We start from the raw sequence: 20,333 nt of genomic DNA on the forward strand, positions 1-20,333 counted from the left end.
CCAGGTGGGCTCTCCACCATCAGCTCAGAGCTCAGGGTGGGGCTCGAACTCACAAACTGTAAGATCATGACCCAAGGCGAAGAAACCAAGAGCTGGCCTTTTAACTCACTGAGCCGCCCATGCTCCCCGAGCTCAATTTTCTCATCTTGTACTGAGCTGGGCACTTTGCTAACTCTGACTCATTCAGTCTCCACAGCCATCTGAGAGAGAGAGAGTAAATAGAAGTATGTCCACACTGCAAGTACAGAAACTGAAGTGTCTGAGCCCAGGGCAGCTGAACCCTGGCCCTCCCTCTTGCCACTTTGTGCCGCTCTTGCAGGTGGGGGGAGGGCTGTCCAGTAGCACCGCTGCTCCCGCTGAAGTCACCCAGCCGCTGGCCAGCCTGCGGAAGGACTGTGAACGCCCCAGAGGTCCCACTTCCCTTCTTCCCAAGTAGTGGCAAGTGTCCCCCTCTGTCAGGCGAGAGCAGGAGCCTGGAGGCCTGTGCTGCCCCAGCTGTTTCTCTCCCATCGTCGGGGTCCTCGCCATAAGGAACGGCAGGAAACCTGTTCCTGATGCTGCTGAGGTTTTGCCCCCCCTTTTGGGAGGGGCAGTAAAAAAATCCTTCATTTTCTACGTAAAAAATGGTTTGAACATTGGTTAAATCTTAGACCAGTCCAGAAAAAGACCTTTAATCCACAAAATAATTTAATTATACTTGAACGATGCTTCAGACTCATTATCTTGAGACAACATAGGGTAGTGGTCAAGTGCCTGAGGTCTGGAGCCTCCCGGAGTTGAAACCCTGTGACTGCACGTCATTAGCTATGTGATCTTGGGACACTTTAACTGCTTTTTGTGCCTGAATTACCCATCTGTAAAACGGAGAGAATGTTAGCAGCGGTCTCACAGGGTCGCTGTGAGAATTACATTGGTTACTTCACGTGATGTGTGTAGAACGCACAGTTAACACTCAGGCCTTATCTATAAAATTATTTTGTGGCTTCTGGTTATTTGCCCTTTAGAATATAAGCTCCATGGAGGCTTTTATCTTTTCCACTCATACCCAGCACCCGGAACACTACTTGGCACATAGTAGGTCCCTGGCGAATGAATGAACAGATGAATGAATGGACATACAGTATGCTAAGTAAGCTTTTGGAGGCTGTCCTGAGAAGGGTGACCACCTACTCGGGATTCCGAACCAAGCCTGAAACAGCTGTGTGACTAGTCTAGAATTTCATGTATCATCATGTTCCTCAGGCAGATTAGTTCTCCTCTGTGAGCCTCAGTTTCTTCTTACTGGTCAGGTGGGGGTGATCCTGCCTACTCCACAGGGTTATTAGTATGAGGAATAGACACATGAGCAGATCCTTTTTTTAAAGGAAAGGCTTGACATTAAACAGCCATAGCTACCTTCAGACCATTTGAGCAGTCTGATTTAAAGTTGATTGATTGCAGCTATTCTTGGGAGTTCTCAGGAACACCAAAGAGGGTAAGACTGGTCAAGAGGACTCACTCAGCTCTTCCTCAGGTATCAGCTGAGGAGCTAACTCCTGTTAGGTCTCGTGCGTGCAGGGTGAACCAGGCTAGCACAGTGCCAGCCGGGAGCTGCAGGACGTCACAGAGCCGGCTCTGTGAAGAAACAGTGAGCAGAAGGTTTATGGAGGTTCCGAGATGATGGGTGAAATCTCCTGGATGCGTTTGATGCGTATTTCTAGCTCTGACCATCCTGACACAATAGTGATTGTTCTGCATTCTTAAGTACTGCTAATTTTACGGTAGAACACTTGAGCAGTAAAGTCTAATGAATGACCCCAAAATAGGAAGGATTAGATTATTTTTAAGCTTATATGAAAATACGTCTGATGAAGTTAAGAAAAAATGTCTGAAGTGTAGCTTGAGATTTGTTTTAACACATACTAAAAGTTAGGAGGAAACAGTTGTGACCAACACTCGATCGTGGCCCAGAAATGGACAAATGGGTGATGGGATATGAATGGAGGCCTGAGATAGAGGCAACTGTGTATGAGATCTTAACATCGCATGTGGAGAAACGATTTCTATCACAAATGATGTTAGTATAATTCATTATGCATCTGGAAGAGAAGCCAAATTCAAGGTGGATTAAAGATTTAAATTTTAAAATACAATGCAAAATGATTAGAAAAAATCGAGGAGGCTTTCTGTCTAATGTTGGAGTAGTGGAAATGTATGTAAAAGAAGACAAGAAATGGTGAATACGAACACGTTTGGTCAAAATCAAAGTCAAATGATGAACCAGAGAGGCAACGGCACCCATCTGGCAAAGCGTTAATGATCCTAATAAGAAAAAGCTCCTAGAAGCTCACAAGGAAGAGACAGACTCCGAGAGGAGGGCAGGGTAAGGAGGATGCCACACAGGAAACGAGGGCCGTAAAGCAGACGATGGAGACAGGAACCAGGGATTCGTTGTCACGGTCAGAGCAGCGGAATTTCAGAGTTGTACCTTACAGTGCTGGTGAGGATGTGGAGAAACGGGCCCTCGTACACTGTTAGCAGGCATGACGTGAATTGTCTGGCCGTGGTTGTTAAAAATAAGCGCGCCCTTTTAGCTGGCAGTCAGTCCCGGGTGGAAGAATCTAGCCTGTGGGAATAGCAGTAGTTAGTAAGGATTTGGTTTCAGAGCAGTGTAGCAGTTAGTGTCCGTGGTGGCCAGCAAACCCAAAGACGCCCTGCAAGTTCCAGGAACCAGCAATGAGGAGTGATCGAATCCATCACGGATTGTTTCTTCAGTGGAGAAAGTACACTCTTCAGAACACACGTCCAGTTGAGATTTATCCGTCCGTTGTGTAACGGCAAAGCCGACTGCTGAGTAAGATGGATGGTGTGCTCCTGTTTTGGTTTTGTTTGCTTAAAAAGATCCAATGGTGTAAACCGGTGTGCGAGACCGTGGCGGAGGATAGCACACTGGCAGACGGTCCCCCACCGGTGCCTCGGGGCCCCGGGGGTGCGGGCTGGCTGGCTGTCAACTTGTGCTTCGTGGATTTAGGTCCTAGCATCATTCTGCGTGTCACGGCAGCAGGAGCAGGTCTTTCTTCCTTAGGAAGAAAACGTCAGGGAAGTAGACAGCAGGGGAATGGTCGAGTTGTAACGAAAACAAAAAACAAACAACAAAAACAACTCCCTGATTTCCAGATAAAATAATTCCACCGTGATCATTTGTGGTGAAGTGTACTTTAAATATGGCCCATTTTTCTAGGAAGGAACCAAAAATGTTACAAGTTGTGGGGAAAAGGCATGAAATGTCTGAAAATAATGCATTACTTCCTTAATCCCTATGAAATGAAATCGCCTTTGACATTTCCTATTTTCCGTTCTGCACATACTTAAGTGTGGAGTGGAGGGGAACTGCTTGCCTGCCTTGGCAATGATCACCTACAGGTTTTAGCGCAATTTCTCATGTACCTTCCAAAAACAGCACTGAGGCAGCCACACGATAAGCTTGTCGTGATCTTCACAGAAGTGTTAATGAAAATGGAATCCCAGATATGTTCTAGAAAGGTGAAACAAGCAAGAATGCTTACCTTGCTTGCCGGAAGTCGTTTTGGCAGTAGGTTTAGGTGTGTGCCCCCTGGCGATGAGACGTAGGACGGCAGGGAGGGACCCTATAGGCGCCAGCATCTCTCCCAGGCTGGAGGGTGCCCACAGTTGCGCGGCGAGTTCAGAAACCGCGTTGGTTATACGGCTTTTCTTCAACAAGCTGAGGGCAGGCAGTGAGGCAACTCCGGGAAGGCAGTTTTGGCCCAAACAAATTTCTCATTTTTTGCATGTGATGTGTAGCGCTTTTTTATAACCTCATTAACTTATTCTTCTGAATAGAGCTGAGTAGAAATGTACCATTACACACCGAGTCAAGTTAACGTCTGCAAAGCTAGGCTAATTGAGAATGATCAGAGCCTCTGCGAGCACCTTCACTTCAGAAGAACTTACATAAAAACATAAATTATTATTAGAGTGGACTACAGATCATTCTTGCCCCGTGGTAAAAGCAAGTTTCTGACGTCTTGTATTTAGTCATATTTTGTTAATTGTGGTTATCTCAATAACTTGAAAGAAATTAAACAGTTTTTATTCTCCCACAAGTCAGATTTTCACTGATACAGTGTAGCCACCTTATACGGGATGCCAGTTAAGGTTTCTTTGTATCTAATGTTGAATTCTTAAGTAATGGCTTAATTTATGGAAATTCTCTGGTTTCTTTTTTTAATCCCTTAATTCTTTTTTTTTTTTATGTTTATTCATTTTTGAAAGACAGAGATAGAGCACAAGCAGGGGTGGGGCGGAGAGGTGGGGGGGACACAGAATCCGAAGCAGGCTCCAGGCTCTGACCTGTCAGCACAGAGCCCGACGCGGGGCTCGAACTCACGACCCGCGAGATCATGACCTGAGCCGAAGTCGGATGCTCAACCAGGCACCCCTAATCCCTTAATTCTTGATGTCAGTGTTGTAGTGTTAAATTGTGTAGAACAGAGCTAGAATCTAATTAACAGGTGGGTTACTTAAGCCACAACGCAGACCTGACTATTGCACTAACCAGTTTTGAAATTGACGAATTAGTTCTTTTCACCTATGCGTGGACTTCTACGGGGCCTGGTGGTTTCTCATGGGCAGTTAGTAATGAATTGACAGTAGTCCAACAATTTGTTACTTTACGTCTAGAGGGTTTTTTGTGTTAATTTTATATACAGTTGTAATTCTTCCTCGAGTCCTAGACCGGGTACATTTCCAGTGATGACTGAGGCCTCATCAGTGCACCACAACTGTTGACTTGATGTGGCCTTGAGCCCTCAGCAGCTGAACTTGCTGTCAGTACGCTGTTTAACCTGTGCTGTTTTCTCTTTCAGACGGGGAACCGGTGCTTTTAAATCCAGAGCGGGACTGCCTGCACCTGCTCCTGTTATCAATAGCAAATACGGACTCAGAGAGACAGATAAACGCTTAAATAGGCTTAAAAAGTTAGGTGACAGCAGCAAAAACTCAGACAGTCAATCTGTCAGCTCTAACACTGATGCAGATACCACTCAGGAAAAAAACAATGCAAGTAAGTAAGGGAGATTTGATAAGCATATATCTTCGTTTTTCTTTTTTTCTTTTTTTAAGTATTTTCACACAATTATCTTTCTAAAGTGTGCTTCACTTCAGTAGTTTTGATCTTTTAAATCTTGAGAGAAACCCTGGGACTCGTGTGCTTCAGCAGCACTGCAAGGTTCTAGACATGATCTGAGCACAAAAGCAGTCTGTGTCCCACCTCCAGATTCAGTCCTGTGCCCTCGACTGAACTGTCTGCTTTTCTTGAATACCTGGTAACTGGATATTACGTTCTTCATCATGTGTTCCAGGGTCGTCCTGTGTTTGAGAGACACATTTTCAAGGTGTTAGTTTGACTGTCATGATGGCATTAGGTCCTACGGGAAGACGGAGGACTGGGTAGAGGCGTAGAGGCGCACATGCGTCCCCGCGCCAAGCCCCGGTCCGTTAGCACCCATGACGCGAACTTGGGCAGTTCGTAGCTTCTGGCCTCGAGGCCTCCACCTTTTTACTGCTTGCTTGCCCTTTTCAAAATGAACTGAACCAATTCACCAAACCGCCAGTTCCCAGACTCAGAATTGGGAGAGAGGAGCGTTTCGAAGGTTGCTATACTAGGACATGTGTTAGCCACTACTGAAAACAGTGAGAGAGGTGAGAAGAAGAAGCAAGCCTTAAGATGCCAGTTGTACGAGGGGGCAAGACCATATGCAGACTGGAGAGAGAGAGAACGGAGAATAAAGAAAAGAAAGCGAAGAAAACCGAGCCGGGCAAGAAGGAAACGCGTCGTGTCTGTGGAGCTTTGAAGTCCTGGAACCAGTTTCATGGCTGCCGGTTTCCTCTGGGTAACACCGGTTTCCTCTCCTTGCCGCTAAAGCTGTAGGCTCGTTAGTCCGCTGGTTTCTGACAGGAACAAAGTCTCAAAGTTTTGACTCCGTGATCCCTAGGGACGCCCCTTTCGGCGCGCCGAGTATCCACGGCTACTTGGTAGTGCCTCCGTGCCTCCTTAAGTCTGGCTGTGCTGGGCTCCTCTCCCCGTCTTCGGATGTTTTCAGCCCAGCACAGGTGCACCCCTTCCCTGCAGAAAACCCTGGAGCAAAGGGACGGCAGCTCCCACGATGGTGAATGCCACTGCCGTGAACCCTGCACCTGCCTGCCGCCGGGGGCCGGGTGTAAGCCCAGTAGTGGAAGAGCAGTGATGCGTTCCCACTCCAGCCCTTACTGTCCCAGGTGAACAGAGAGAGAGCAAGCAGTTAGCCCGTCATTCACTGTTGACTGTTGGTTCTAACAATAAATGGAACATAACCAATGTTTTGTTTTTGGAGTCTGGTTCCTTGGTGAAACTGGAGACTTGTGAAGCCCGGTGTAGAAATTCGTGCGTGAAACACTAAACAGCACGGCCACGGCCACCACGCTGCCCACAGCGAATGGCTCTGTGACACGGGGGGCGTTAGCTCTATGCCGACTGTATACATACTGAACCCGGTACACCACAGGGTCTAAAAGAGCGTAAGATAGACAGCATCTGGAAGTGTACTGACTATGTGACCAGCTAGGGAATATTTATTAGTAAACCAAATACTTCTTAAAAGCCCGCTAGTTGTTGAAGAGATACGGAGATGTGTGGGACTTGGGCCCTCCGTCAGGGAGCTTACGCCTTAGCTCCGGGATACGACGGATACACAGGTAGTTACGTAGAACCCTCTAGAAATGCCATGGCTCGAGTTCAGAGCGAACAAGTAACCCCTTTGAGCTGTGGTCCCAGCATTACCGAGTAGAAATGCGTTACTTCCCAGTGACTGCTTGCAGAGGGGGCTGACTTGGTTCAAATTCCCTTTCTGCACAACGATGGTTTCGAGTACTTGGAGGGTCGAGGTAGCTAACTTTGAGGGCCGTGTGTTAGCGTTGACAGGCGTGGCTCCGTGCTCTGGAGGAGCCAGAGGCTTAGCACCGGTCACCCCTGAGGCCACCCCACACGAGGATACATTCACAGCAGTATTCCTGCAAGCCCCCCCAGGTATTCTCTCAGATGGTATTTCTTTTGGTGTTTGTGTCTCGGCCATCATCACCCCCCCCCCCCCCCCCGAAAGAAAGACTTTCTGAAATGACAGCCAGCGGCAAAGCCCGAGCTGCCCAAGCCTCTCCCAGAGGAGGCGGGTGTAATTGCTGTGTGTGGACTCAGGGGGCCCTCTCTGTGTGCGGCTGCCAGTCTTCCCTGCAGTCTGCTGAGAACTCAGGGGGCACAGAACTGCTTGCTTGGAACAGCTTGTGTATTCTTTTTAAAGAAGCATTTCTGCCTAGTCGGGAGAAAAATTACAATCTTCTGTGCACTGTCTTTTGAAAGGTGTCTCGAGAGCCACGAGTTGACTGTTGGCTTTAGCGTCTGGAGACAGGAAACAGCAACATCCACTTTCACAAAAATTCGGTCCACAAGCCTGAATGATAACGCCATTGTTAGAAGATTCTGGTTTTTTAGGCCTCTCGTGCCTCCGTGGGTAGGCCACCCCCCCCCCGCCCCCGTAGTGCTATGAAAGGGGATGTGAGTCCTGTCACAAGTTGGGGTGAGGCCCAGAAGACAAGGCCAGTGCCATAAGCTTATCCTAACTCCGGAGCACCTGTCCTAGAGATGGTGGACCGGGCCCCGCTCTAACTCAGCTGGCACGGACATCGCTGCTGGTCTGAACGCTCTTTGCCGCTAAGCCTGTGGGCTCCTTCGGAGGCCCTTCCGACACCCTGTTCCGGGCAGCCACGCCAGTCTGTGTCGGTCGTGTGAGGTTGGAAGATGCCTGTGCTTCCAAAGGTTGGAAGATGCCTGACAAACCGGAACGGAAGCCTTTAAAGTCTTACTGAGGGTTTTCTGGATCTTCAAGTGCTGAAGATGCCAGGCTACGGATGGCCCTCGGTTCACGCTGGTAGCGCTCGTCTCGGGGGCTTTTCCAGTACAGGGCACGGCCCGGGCGCGCGGAAGCCTCTGGTGTCGTCTTGCCGTTCTCGTGTCTGGCTGTAATTGTTGACGCCCACGCAGGGCTACCTTACGATTTGGAGGACCCCCCCGGAATGGCTGTGACGACCGTTACCCGGGAGTTGGGGCTGGCACCGTGACTCTGTGGTGCGCCTCAAGGCCGCACCGATAACGGCGGGTCCGGAGCCACAGGCCTTAGTCCAGATCCCATCTCCTCCACGTCCCAGGTGGACGGTCTTGGGCACGCTTGTCCCTGTGTGCTATTCACGTAGGCGCAGTGGCACTCACTGCAGAGAATGTGTACTGGCATTGAGGTCACGCTAATTTGGCCACTTTGCACAGCACCCACTATGTAGTAATTGCTGAGAAAGTGTGTCTGCACCTGAAATTACTGTCTTGGGTTTACGCATGTGGGATTTGTCCCCGCCTCCAGGCAAGAGAGTCCCCCGTGGCGCTGAGAGTAGGGCAGCTGCAGGGGGTGTAGCTCACGCCCGCCGGTCCGAGCCCTCTGGACAGGCTCCCGTTAGCCTGCATTGTACCGACGATCTGTCCCGCCTGCGCCGCTGTCATCCTCGAGCCCCCGACGACAGGGTGGACCCGCTTGGGAGAGTGAAGAGCCCTTGGCGCCCGTGCCCAGCTTGTCTGTGTCTTTTCTGCCCTTTGCCCCGATGAGCATATCCCTTCTGGCTTGGCTTTTGATGAGATGATGCTTTTAAAACAAAAGACCAGGCCGACACATACGTGAACGTGGACGTGAGATCTCTGTGTGGAAGTCACACGTAGCCTCACATACGGTCCATTTTGTGCCGTTGAGAACACAAAAACAATAAAGCGCTCTCCGTCGGGTGGTTCACCGCCACCAGCTAAGCAGAGAATCTGTTGGAAGCAGGGGTGGATTCGGAATCATCATAAAATGAGACACCTCTAGTGGATTAAAATGAGAGCCAGAGTCAGGAGACTCTCAGGTGCTCTGAAAATACACGGCAAGGTTGGCCTGCCATCTACAGAAAGTCAGGAGAGGCTCCCTGAGCAAAGCATTTCCCAAGCTGAGTCTTAAAGGGGACGAGCGGTTGGCCAAGCGAAGCAGGTTCAGACAGAGGGAGTTCGTCAGTGGAGATCCAGGGGTGACTGCAGGACTCCAGTAAGCCAAGTGCATCACGGCTGGAGTAGAAGGCGGGAAGGAGGGATCTGACCATTGTTTAAAGTTTTGGACTTATTCTTGGGGCATTAGATCACTGATGAGTTTAAAGCCCAGAAGTGACGTGTCATACTAGGAAGGCCACTCTGGCCACACGGTGGAGACTGGAATGTCCGGGAAGCAGTGGGAGAGATGAGAAAAGGTAGGAGACCGCCGCCACAGCTCAGGCAAGGGATCGTGAGCAGAGGGCGGTAGATGGCTCGGGGGCCGCGGCAAGAGTGGGCTCCGCAGGAGGGATGTGGCAGCCGATGGGGTGAGCAAGGGAAAGCAGAAGTCCAGGAGGACCTCCCGGTGTCTGCTTGAGCAGCTGGGTGGATGGTGGTGGTGACCTGAGCGGGATGGAGAATTTAGAAGGGGAAGCAGCCGCGAAGCTTGATGGTGAGTTCAGTTTGGGCATGTTGACTGTGAGGAGCCCATCCTCACGGAAGGATCTAGATGCCAGTGGGTATTTGGTGCTCCGGAACTGTAATCTAGGAGAGAGTCTAGAGAAAGTGTTTCGGGAGCTGCCAGGGCATCGGCGGTAAGAGCCATGGGGCGGGGGTGCTTACCACCCGGCGAATGCGGGTAGTTTCCAGGGGGTCTAGGACAGCAGAGGCCTGAGGGGCGCAGTTGAAGGGGCAGATGCAAGGCCAGGAGAGAGTGCTGTTGGGGGCAGCCAACGGGACGGGAGTTTTTGGGAAGAAAAACGGTGAGCAGTGTCACATTCTGCGGAGAAAGCAGAGGGGGAAAGGGCTGAAAAGTGTTCTCTGGATTTCACAAGCAGGTTTTCCAAGGCCGACCGAGGCTGCCTCCTCAGAGGGACAGGCTGGACCCAGACTGCGGGGGACTGCCGCCAAGCCTGCGGTGTGCACGTTTGCACCGTGAAGGGGTTATTGCGGTGCAGAGTGAGAACAGGCCAGAAAAAGGGAAAATCAGGCGAGAACAGCTAAGCTTGGTCATAGGATGGCCCTCGAGGAGTCGTGGGCCGAGCAGAGGACTCGCAGCACGTGGGAGACGGCCAAGTGGCGGACGCTCCCACGCGTTTACGTCCACAGGCATGTCTGCTCGGTCTACCTTGTGGGAAGTCTTGTAAAAGAAATCCTTTAACAAAAGAATGCCCTGCGTATCCTTCTGCTTAAAAAAACAACTTCTGGCTACTTGCATAATTCCAGTTCGTGCACCTCAGTTGTTCTCCGACTGGACAGCATCCAAACCACTCCTCCTACCAAGTCTAAAACCGAGTGGCTGCCTTGGTGGTGGCCCACGTGGATGAGCACGTTCTCGTTCTCGCCGGAGGATCTCCTCCCTGGGAACTCGGCTGGTTTGGGTGCCCCAGAGCAGTTCATGAGACACCCTGCCCGAGTACAGAGCCTTCTGTTCTCGGTGGTTTGATATTTTTGGAAATGGCTCGTAACGCATCCTTGCTCTTCTGTCTCAATGGAAACTAATGGTGACTTGTGCAGCCATGTGGAAGGAAGGACAGTCGCCCTGGCAACCCTTGGGCATGTAGTGGGCGGCAGCGTTAGGCAGCGTGCTGGGTTTACCCACAGTCGTTTTTACTCTCTCCCTGTTCTCTGGTGAGAAGTGGGGATCGTTAGTTGGGTCATCTCAGGCTCCGTAGTGAGTGACTGGAAAGTGTAGTTAGGGGGGAAAGGTTTTCAGGTGGGGGGTGGGGGCACCCAATAACTGAGAAATTGACTCGTGTAAAACACTGCACACATAGGTCCAAACTGTAAACGGAGAGAAGAACAAAGATGAGCAGAGGTCCGTGGCAAGGTCAGAAAGAAACTCTGGGGGCAGCTTAAACTCGAGTCACACATAAGCCTTTTGAGAATCTGGTCAACTCTCCTGTCGGTCCGCGGGTGGCCGTCCCCAGTAGGGTCGTCGCAGCCTTTGTGTCCTTGTGTGGAGAACGTCGGATCGGATCTCCCTCGGTCCCGAGAGCCTCGCTAGCAGTGTGCTGCTTTCCTCCCCAGTTTGATGGTTGGCGGCGGGCAGTCCCTGGAGGGACGGGGCCGAGTGAGTCCTTCAGCCCTCGGAAGCCTGCTGGTCCTCACGGAGTTGCAGGGAGAATGCGCGGTGCGGTTCTTTGTGGGCCAGTGTCGTCCGGGAATCACAATATGTGCTTCTTAGGGTCTCTCTTGCTTGTTTGAAACCATTGTGATAGGATGTGTCCGTTAGAGCTCATCAGTAATCCATTTCCGTTCTGTATTCCCTATCGCAAAGCAAGTGGTCTGCTTACTTTGAGTTCCTGAGGAATGGATTTCAGAAACCTGTTTTGAATGAGGGTGTTAAGAATTTGTGAAAGAAAAACCGCTCTTTCTCTAAGCTTACTTCAAACTCCGGAGAAGAAGTACTTAGCTGGGACAGGCATCACGATAGATTGTGGACAAGCTCAGAGTGAAATCCCGGTCCTTGCTGGGCGAAATGCAGAGATGCTCCATGAATCGGAGGCCGCAGTCGGGGAATAAAAGGGGAGCAGAGAGGGGGTGCCTGTGTGCCTGGCAGAGAGCGAACGCGTCCGTCTGGCACGTGCCGGTGTAAGCCTAACGTTCCGTAGCTGACAGGGTCGGGCATTGTTGTGTTGAGCGCTCCTGCGTTACCAAGCCTGCTTTTCATCCTTTTTTTTTTTTTTTTTTTTTTTTAAACTTGCAGCTCCTAACCGAAAATCTTCAGTTGGTGTGAAAAAGAACGGCCAGAGCAGAACGTTAACAAGGCAATCTATGTCAAGAATTCCAGCTTCTTCCAACTCTACCTCATCTAAGCTAACTCATGTAAATAATTCCAGGGTACCAAAGAAACTGAAAAAGCCTGCAAAGCCTTTACTTTCAAAGATAAAATTAAGAAATCATTGCAAACGGCTGGAGCAAAAGAGTGCTTCAAGAAAACTCGAGATGGGAAACTTAGTACTTAAAGAGCCCAAAGTAGTTCTGTATAAAAACTTACCCATTAAAAAAGATAAGGAGCCAGAGGGACCAGTCCAAGCCACAGCAGCTGGCGGGTGCTTAACCAGACACGCGGCCAGGGAGCACAGAGCGAGCGCGGGGCGAGGCGCCCCGCCGCCCGGGGACAGCGCCCCCGGCACGTACCCCACCCGGCGGTCGGCGAGGACAAGGGCGAATCCCAGGGAGGCTTCCGACATCAAACTGGAACCGGACGCGGCGGACGGCTACAAAAGCAGCTTGACCGAACCGGGCCCGGACAGCCAGGAGCAGCCAGCGCCCGCGCCGCGGGAGGAAGATCTGGGCCCCGGAAGCTCACAGAAGGGGGAGGCCAGGTGTCAAAGGAGCGACAGCGGCGCGTCCAAGAAGAAATCCCGACAGGGGAAACTTGTGAAACAGTCGGCGAAAGCCGAGGAGTCGGCTCCGGGCCAGGGTTCCCCTGGGGAAGCCAGCGTGGCGCCGGAGGTGCTGGGGTCCCACCCGGAGCAGGGCGAGGGCGGTGGCTCGGAGGCCACGGCCGGGACCTACCCGGACTGGGCTCCCTCGCCCGGCGACGCTTCCCTTGTGACGTCCGAGAGCTTCAAGACAAAAGACGGCTTCAGAACTGCGAAAAGTAAAAAGAAGAGGCGAATCACACGGTATGACGCACAGTTGATCCTGGAAAATAACTCCGGGATTCCCAAATTGACTCTCCGCAGGCGGCACGACAGCAGCAGCAAGACGAACGACCAAGAGAACGACGGAGTGAATTCTTCGAAGATCAGCATCAAGTTGAGTAAAGACCACGAAAACGACAACAATCTCTATGTAGCAAAGCTCAATAATGGGTTCAACTCAGGATCAGGCGGCAGTTCCACAAAACTAAAGATCCAGCTGAAGCGGGACGAGGAAGGTAGGGGGCCGTACGCGGAGGGGCTCCGCGAGAACGGGGTCTGCTGCAGCGACCCGCTGTCCCTGCTCGAGTCCCGCATGGAGGTGGACGACTACAGTCAGTACGACGAGGAGAGCACGGACGAGCCCTCCTCCTCGGAGGGCGAAGAGGAGGACGAGGACTACGAGGAGGACGACTTCATTCCCCTCCCTCCCGCCAAGCGCCTGCGGCTCATCGTCGGGAAGGACTCCATAGACATTGACATTTCCTCCCGGAGGAGAGAAGATCAGTCTTTGAGGCTCAACGCGTAAGCTCTCGGTCTCGGTCTTCCCTCGGCCCGGGAAGCCTGCTTGAGAGGAATCAGCAACAATTCCAGTCGGTTTCTGCTCGCCTGAGACCTCGTGGAGGCGGCACTTGCCCCTTCTCTCTTCTCGGCCTCATACTGTAGAAAGTGTACAGCATACTGACTCTGCCGAGGTCTGATTTGTGCAAATTTTTATTGTACTTTTTAAACAGCCTTCGTACGTGCAATTCCGAGTTAGAGGTAAAAAGCCCCGTTGTAAAATAAAGGCTCAAGCAAAATTGTACAGTGATAGCAACTTTCCACACGGGACGTTGAAAACAATAATGTGGCTACACGGTTCTCTTTTTTCTTTCTTTCTTTTCTTTTCTTTTTTTTTTTTTTCTAACCAAGAGCATCGAGTGGCTCTTTAATATATGACTAAACAATAATTTAAAACAAATCATAGTAGCAGCATATTAAGGTTTTCTAGTATATGCTAATATCACCAGCAACGACCTTTGGCTTTCTGATTTATTTGCTAGATGTTTCCCCCTTGGAGTTCTGTCAGTTTCACACTGTTTGCGGGCCCGGGTGTGCTGTTTGTGGCCTTGGTCAAAAGAGCAGACCATCGGTTGGGAGTCGAATTGGCTTCTGTAAAAAACAAGGGAAAAACGAAAAATAAAAGGTACAGCTCACTTTTCAGCACGGTGTATGGACGAGGGTAGGCAGTGTGCGGGCTGGGTTTCGATGCGGCGTATTTATTGCTTGACATGTAAATTAAAGACCTTGTATTTAACACTTTTCAATCCTTTTAGATAAAATTGTTCTTTGCAAGAATGATTGGTGCTTATTTTTTCAAAACTTTGCTGTGAACAATGTGATGACAACGAGCAACATTTATCTAATGAACTACAGCTCTCTTAATTTGGGTCTTCGAGATTTCTGTTGCACTTGTAAAATGCTACAAGGAATATTAAAAACTCTATTCACTTTAACTTATAATAGTTTATGAAATAAAAACATGAGTCACAGCTTTTGTTCTGTGGTAAAACCTATAAAAACGTTTGTCTCTGAAAATTCAATGTAAAGAACCGAAAACCATGTATATGTTGTAAATATTTGTGTGTTGTGAGAAATTTTTGTCGTAAGAAATTAAAAGAACTTACCAGGAAGGTTTTTAAGTTTAGAAATATTCATGCCAATAAAATAGGAAAAGTATAAAATATATAGTTTTAAGCACTGCATCAGTGAGCGTTCTCAGCTTATGTTAGTTTATGTATGAAAATATCAAAGATTTTTTTTTGACTCTGTTATCAGTTAAACAGAAAGAGGAGTCAGATTTAATTTGTTTTTTTTTTTTCTTTTTGAAGCACTTTGAGAAGAGAAATTAATTTTAAGTAACTTAATGAGCAAATTTTTGATTCCTACTTTATGTTCAAAACCAACCTTTCGTTTCTGTGGATGATTTTACACACCATCGGACAAAGCATTTGGGAATCTGCATCTGTAGCAGGTGTTTCACGCCAGGGGGTCTCTTTATTTCTGGGAAATGTGTACGTGTACTTTCAGATAATACCGTGTTCCGAAGTAAAATCAACTTAGGGGATTTGTGTAGTGTCTGTAGAAAAGTAGCCCATGTCTTAAGATATTAAAAGGAATCTGCCCGTAACGAAAAGTCCAGTGGAGAAAACCTCAATGCTTACTGTTGTTTCTGGTGGATTCCTACCAGCCTCCAGGTTCTGGGGACGTCATTTGAGTTCCTGAAAACGACTGCTAACGGGTTCCAAGCAGAAATTAATAATACTCATAAAAGCGTTTGAAACTTAGAATTTGGTTTCTCCTCACGTTCTTTAAGGACTTACTTGGTGGTCTTACATCGTCTCGTTCCCGTCTGTCGTGTGCACGTTAGCCCCTCAGGTATCCCGCGGACGCGTGTGCACACTTGCACGCGCTCACACCCCCTCTGCACCGCGTGTCGTCCTTCACCTCGCCCCGCGGGGCGGCCCCCCGAGGCCTGTCCCGAGGCACGCGGAGCGCATTAGGGACCACGTCCGGGCCTCGCGCTGTCCCTCGTAGGAGAGGCGTGCGGCCCGCGCCACTAAGGACGGCCGGGCGCGGACCCTGTGTCTGGAAAGTCCCAGAGAGCGGTGGGCCGCCTCCGCCACTCCCGCCTTAGTTTGGAGCGTTGCGAAGAGGTTCGGAGACTAAGTCTCAAAACCTCCTCTTGAGATACCAACAACAGCCATTTCAGGAATTTCCATCTTAAGGAAGAAGTCCCAAGGTCCCCCGTTTCCCGCCTTTCTCCACTTTCCAGCTTCGTTCTAGTAACTTATTTATGTCTGTTTTAACTTGATGGTGGCCTCGTCTTCTGAGGCCGACCTCCCCGTGGGTCTGAGCGGCGGCGGCCGCCACCCTCCGGGGAGACCCCATTTCCGTTTCTAAAGTTCGGGGCCTCGGGGCCGCTCTGGCTCTGCTCAGAGCTTCACTGTGGGGCCTGGCCAGGGCCACACGCCGGTGACCACTCGGAAGAGGGCTGCGTTCAATACGGCTTTTAGCTCGAGCTTATGCAATGATTCGTAACAGATTTTGGCGTTGTGTGAGAATCAGGAAGCGATCAGAAAAATACATGTAAAGTTTTCAATTTTCAATCGTTTTTCAAATTACTGTCTTAAATTGTTTTGCTGAGTTGTAATACTTTTGAGATACAATGTATTCCTTGTACTGAAAGAATTGAAAAAAAAAGGACTTTTTCAGCATTTGAGGTAAGTTCTTTAACGTTTCATTAAAGACATTTTTTACAAATATTTTGTACATGCACTTGCAGTATTGAGGTTAATCATTTTAATAAATTCGGAAATTAAAACAATTTGGCCGGTGTTCGCTGTATCTGAACGGAGAAGGTCCGAGGGGTGACTTTCTCCGGAAGGTTTCCACGTAAAGTAGAATTTGTAAAGCTTTTCAGTGTCTGCGAGTGTGGCGTCTTTCTGAGCCCTGGTCTCCGTTTGCTTCTGACGCCCCCTCAGTGTAAAAGATGGAGGGGGGGGGGCCTGGGTGGCTACGTCTGTGGGGCGTCCGACGCTTGGTTTGAGCCCAGCCCGTGACCTTGCCGTTTGTGGGTTCGAGCCCCGTGTCGGGCTCTGCGCTGGCCGTGCGGGAGCCTGCTTGGGATTCTCTGTCTCCCTCTCTCTCTCCCCCTCTCCCCTTCGCGGGCTCTCTCTCCCTCGGAATAGATAATAATGACAACGAGGGGAAAGGGCTCCTTATCTCGGCGGGGAGGCTCCTTTCAGACCACACGGCCCTCGAGCCAAGACTCGGCTCCCGAGGACCCGCTCGCTCCCCTCGCTGAACTGGACAAGACTGGCATGCAGAGCTGGCCTGGGTCCCTTCTCCCAGTTACTGTAGCAAAACCTAGTCGAAGGAGGACACGGGACCCACTGGCTCGAGTCCGGGAGCCGGAGCCGGCACAGCCGGGCGGCGTCCGCGTGGCCCCAACCGGGCTGTGGGCCCCCGACCTCTCTGTAGCGCCCGCGAGTCTGCGGGTGCCAGCGCGAGCCAGCCAGGCGGGGCGGGTGCTCGGGCCTGGGGTCCGCTCTCGGCTTTCGTCTCTGAAACGGGTCCCTTCCCCTGCCCAGCGGCCAGCCGGCGTGCAGCACTCTGCCCGGGGCCCTGGCGTGATCTCTGTTCCTCGAATGCCAGCTCTGTCACTGGCATGCGCCCCGCTGTGCTGGCCGCGGGGCCAAGTGGAGTTCTGCACCCTCGGGGTTGTGGTAAGCGTGGCCCTGGCCTGCGAGGGAGGGTGACACGGCCTCCGGCTTCTCCCTCACCGGTGTCGTGGGGGTGCGGGCACAGCTTGCACCCGCTAGGGGTGAGGCCCGGCGCGGGGCGTGGGGTGGGGGGGGGAGCGGATTTTGACTCTCAGGGCAGGTGGACGGGCAGGATTGGGAAGGGGGTTCCCACCAGGGCCGCCCCGCCCCCTCTTACCGTCTGCGCCTCCCAGGGATGTAAGTTAACGTTCATGGAAACAGCTGGAAAGTTTCCAGCCTGGAGGACGGCAGACGGCCCCTGGCCTCGGGCCAACGGTCTTTAAAAGGCGAGTGAGTGACTGTTACCAGGTCCTCGTCAGATTTGTGAGTCTTTCTGCTGAGTTCAGTAGATCCTGACTTCCACCTGTTGGGGGCAACCCGCCCCGCTGGGTCTGCTCACACACCAGAAGGCTGGCGGGCAACGCGCACACGGGCGCCCGGTCTGAGACCCCGAGCGGCACCATCCGGAGGGACGGCAGTGAGGTGACGTTTCTTTAACGTTTGTAGTAGTGCCAGGGGTGGAGAGGCGGGGGTGAGAGGCCTCCGTGTGTGTGTGTGTGTGTGTGTGTGTGTGTGTGTGTATGACGGGTGTCACTAAAGCCCTGGGAGCCGGTGAGGTGACCCAGGGGAGGTGGGCAGACCACCCCCGGGCCCTCCTCCTGACCCGGGAGAGAGCGGGCACTTCCTGGAGTAGCCGGACTGCGGGGGGGGGGAGACGGGAGTCTGGCTGTGAGGGAGGGAAGGATGGCAGCTGGCATGGGGGGTGGCGAGGAGGCGATTCTTCTCATTAACGAAGGCCACGTGGTGAGGCGAGAAGCTTCTGGAGGGGACGGGCTCCCAAAAGGGAAGGGGTAAAGTTATTCAGAGTCTGGTCTTCGTGCGGGTCCGTCTTCCTTGGCGACAAGTGGGGGGGGGGGCAGCTCCAGCACGAGGTTTTCCATTTTGTCCGCAAACAGGAGGCGAGGTCACCTGGGAACGAGGGGGGAGGTGAGAGTCCCCAAAGCTTAAGGAGCGCGATGGAGAGTCGATATCGAGAAAGGAAAAGCGAGCTGACTGTAGAAACCTGATAAAATTCGTTCTGGAAATCTTCACCAGTCACCTTCTAGGTGCCAGTCGATGTCCCAGGCACCCACCGGAACCAAGGCCAATGGCAGCACTTCTCAGCCCAGGTGCGAGGCTCTCAGCCAGGTGGGGGTCGCAGAAGGCAGAAGGATAGGGCTCGGGTGGGCAGGAGAGAGTGTGAGGGAACAGGAGATGTGCCCACGGCCTGAGTGGACCCCTGGCCTGGAGGTGCTCCTGTGGTCAGAGAACAGTCCAGCAGGAGTCAGACAAGCACGTAGAGAGGACAGGAGGTTGAGGTCAGAATTGACTCTCAGAACTTGGGAAGGGTTGCATTGAAATGATGACGGGGTCCCCCCCCAGAAAACGGGGCGCCTGGGTGGCTCAGTCGGTTGAGCGTCCGACTTCGGCTCAGGTCATGATCTCGCGGTCCATGAGTTCGAGCCCTGCGTCGGGCTCTGTGCCGACCGCTCGGAGCCTGGAGCCTGCTTCCGATTCTGCATCTCCCTCTCTCTGCCCCTCCCCTGCTCGCACTCTGTCTGTCTGTCTGTCTCTCTCTCTCTCTCAAAAATAAATATTTTTAAAAAAGGAAAATTTAATTGATGACAAGGTCCCTGATGGCACCTGGGGGGTGGAAAGTGTCCTGGTTCTGGGAGAACAACATACTGGACAGACCTGAGGTCATCCAAGATGGCAGCAGACGGCCTTCACTGTGAGTGCTAGGACCAAGCAACAGCCCCAGACAGAAACAGCCCGTAGGGGACAAACACGGGGAGATACCCTACTCGGGGGTGGGGGCGCCTCGCTGAGCCTCGCAGTGAGGTGAGTAAATGCTCCGAGATTGTGTTTCAGCCCCAGATCCAGCTCCCGAGGTGCTGGCTGTGCTGGGAGCCATGCCTGGAGAGAGTCGCAGAGCCGAGGGTCACGGGGGCCAGCCTCAGTCACAAGGCCCCGCCTTCACCAGGTGAATTCTAGAAAGCTCTGTCTCCTAAAAAGTCCCGTGGATGACACATAGCAGTCACTGCTTTGCACCCTCCCTTCCATGCAGCGATGTGGGGCCAGGAGAACTTTGTCCAAAGGTTATCATGCAGATAAGCCCGGTGACCTCCCCCCATTAGTCAAATAGACTCGGGGGGCTTGCAAGGGATACGAGGTGCCCCACGTGTTTGCTGGGCCCGGACGGGTGTGGACTCGTCTTTATCTGGAAGAGTCCAGCACGAGGTTGCCTCAAGACAGCAAAGAAAAAACCCAGGGTTTCCTCCAGCTTGGCGAGCTGCTGGCTCTCTCTCAACAGTGACTTTCCACAAACGTGACCCAGGCACACAGGAGGAACCGCATGTGCCCGGGAGGCTACCTGTGTCATCTCCAAAAACAGAAGTGGGGATCCTCGGGCACTTGTTTGCTCAGGGGACACACTTTGGAAGCGACAGTCACACGGAGGGGGACGTTCACGCGGTCTTGCATAGTTAACCTCCCGGAGCGGATACGTGTTCCGATTTCCTTGCACCTGCTGGTTGGGCGGCTGTTAGCTTCTCCCCCGGACGCCGGCAGGTTGGAGACGGTCCCTCCCAGGGTCACTCTCGTGCAAAGCAAATAGAAGGACGCTTACTTCCTCCTCTTGCCAGTCGAACCACATTTTTCTCCTGGGGGTAAGCCGGGGAGCGGAGGATGGCCCGACCAGCCTCCAGGTGGCCCGGAGCCGCCCCGGGAAATGCTCAGCCCGGGTCACGGCTGGCAGAGGGCTGACGGTCTTGCTGCTGTCCCCCAGCTACGTGAGCGTGGACGAAACACTGCTCCTCTCTGGTCAAACGGGGGGTAACCCTGCCGCTAACTTTGGGGCTGTCGAGGGGTAAGACGGAGTGCCGTGAGCCCTCCCCTGGGGCCCGGTCCCCAAGTCAAGTTAGTGCCGCCTGGTGGGCCTCCTCTTGGCCTCTGACCTTTGCCCTCCCCAGTTAACATCCGCCCAAACACCCTTAGTCACAACCATCTCCGTTCCAGCCTGGACACTCTCTGGGCCACCGGAACTGGTCTCCGCGGCCGCGATTCCAGCTCTGTCTCCCTCCGGCCGGTGCCTCTGTGGGCCAAGCTGGGCCTCCCTGCCCCATCCCCATCCCTCTTCTGGGTTTACCTGCTCCCTTGACAACCTTCTCAACCTCAGCCAACAGGTGCAGGGCCCTCAAAAGGCACAGG

General features: G+C 52.2%; 1 protein-coding gene across 7 annotated transcripts in view; it reads left to right on the forward strand.

Annotated features, from left to right (window-relative positions):
* KMT5B (lysine methyltransferase 5B) overlaps positions 1-16,147 on the forward strand; it is a 58,819-nt gene extending 42,672 nt beyond the window's left edge. For 6 of the 7 annotated variants that reach the window (XM_086676713.1, XM_086676711.1, XM_086676715.1 and 3 more), the window contains 2 exons: positions 4,866-5,062; positions 11,841-16,147. In XM_086676713.1, coding sequence (XP_086532839.1) covers positions 4,866-5,062; positions 11,841-13,309 — 1,666 coding nt within the window. In that variant the 3' untranslated portion in view covers positions 13,310-16,147. Of the gene's footprint in view, positions 1-4,865; positions 5,071-11,840 lie in introns of those variants that run through there. The other variant, XM_086676717.1, reaches the window with a different exon arrangement.
* The last annotated feature ends 4,186 nt before the right edge of the window (positions 16,148-20,333 follow it).

The sequence above is a fragment of the Puma concolor genome, chromosome D1 (genome assembly GCF_028749965.1).
Source record: "Puma concolor isolate L17-30 chromosome D1, mPumCon1.1.hap2, whole genome shotgun sequence".
Classification (NCBI taxonomy): domain Eukaryota; kingdom Metazoa; phylum Chordata; class Mammalia; order Carnivora; family Felidae; genus Puma; species Puma concolor.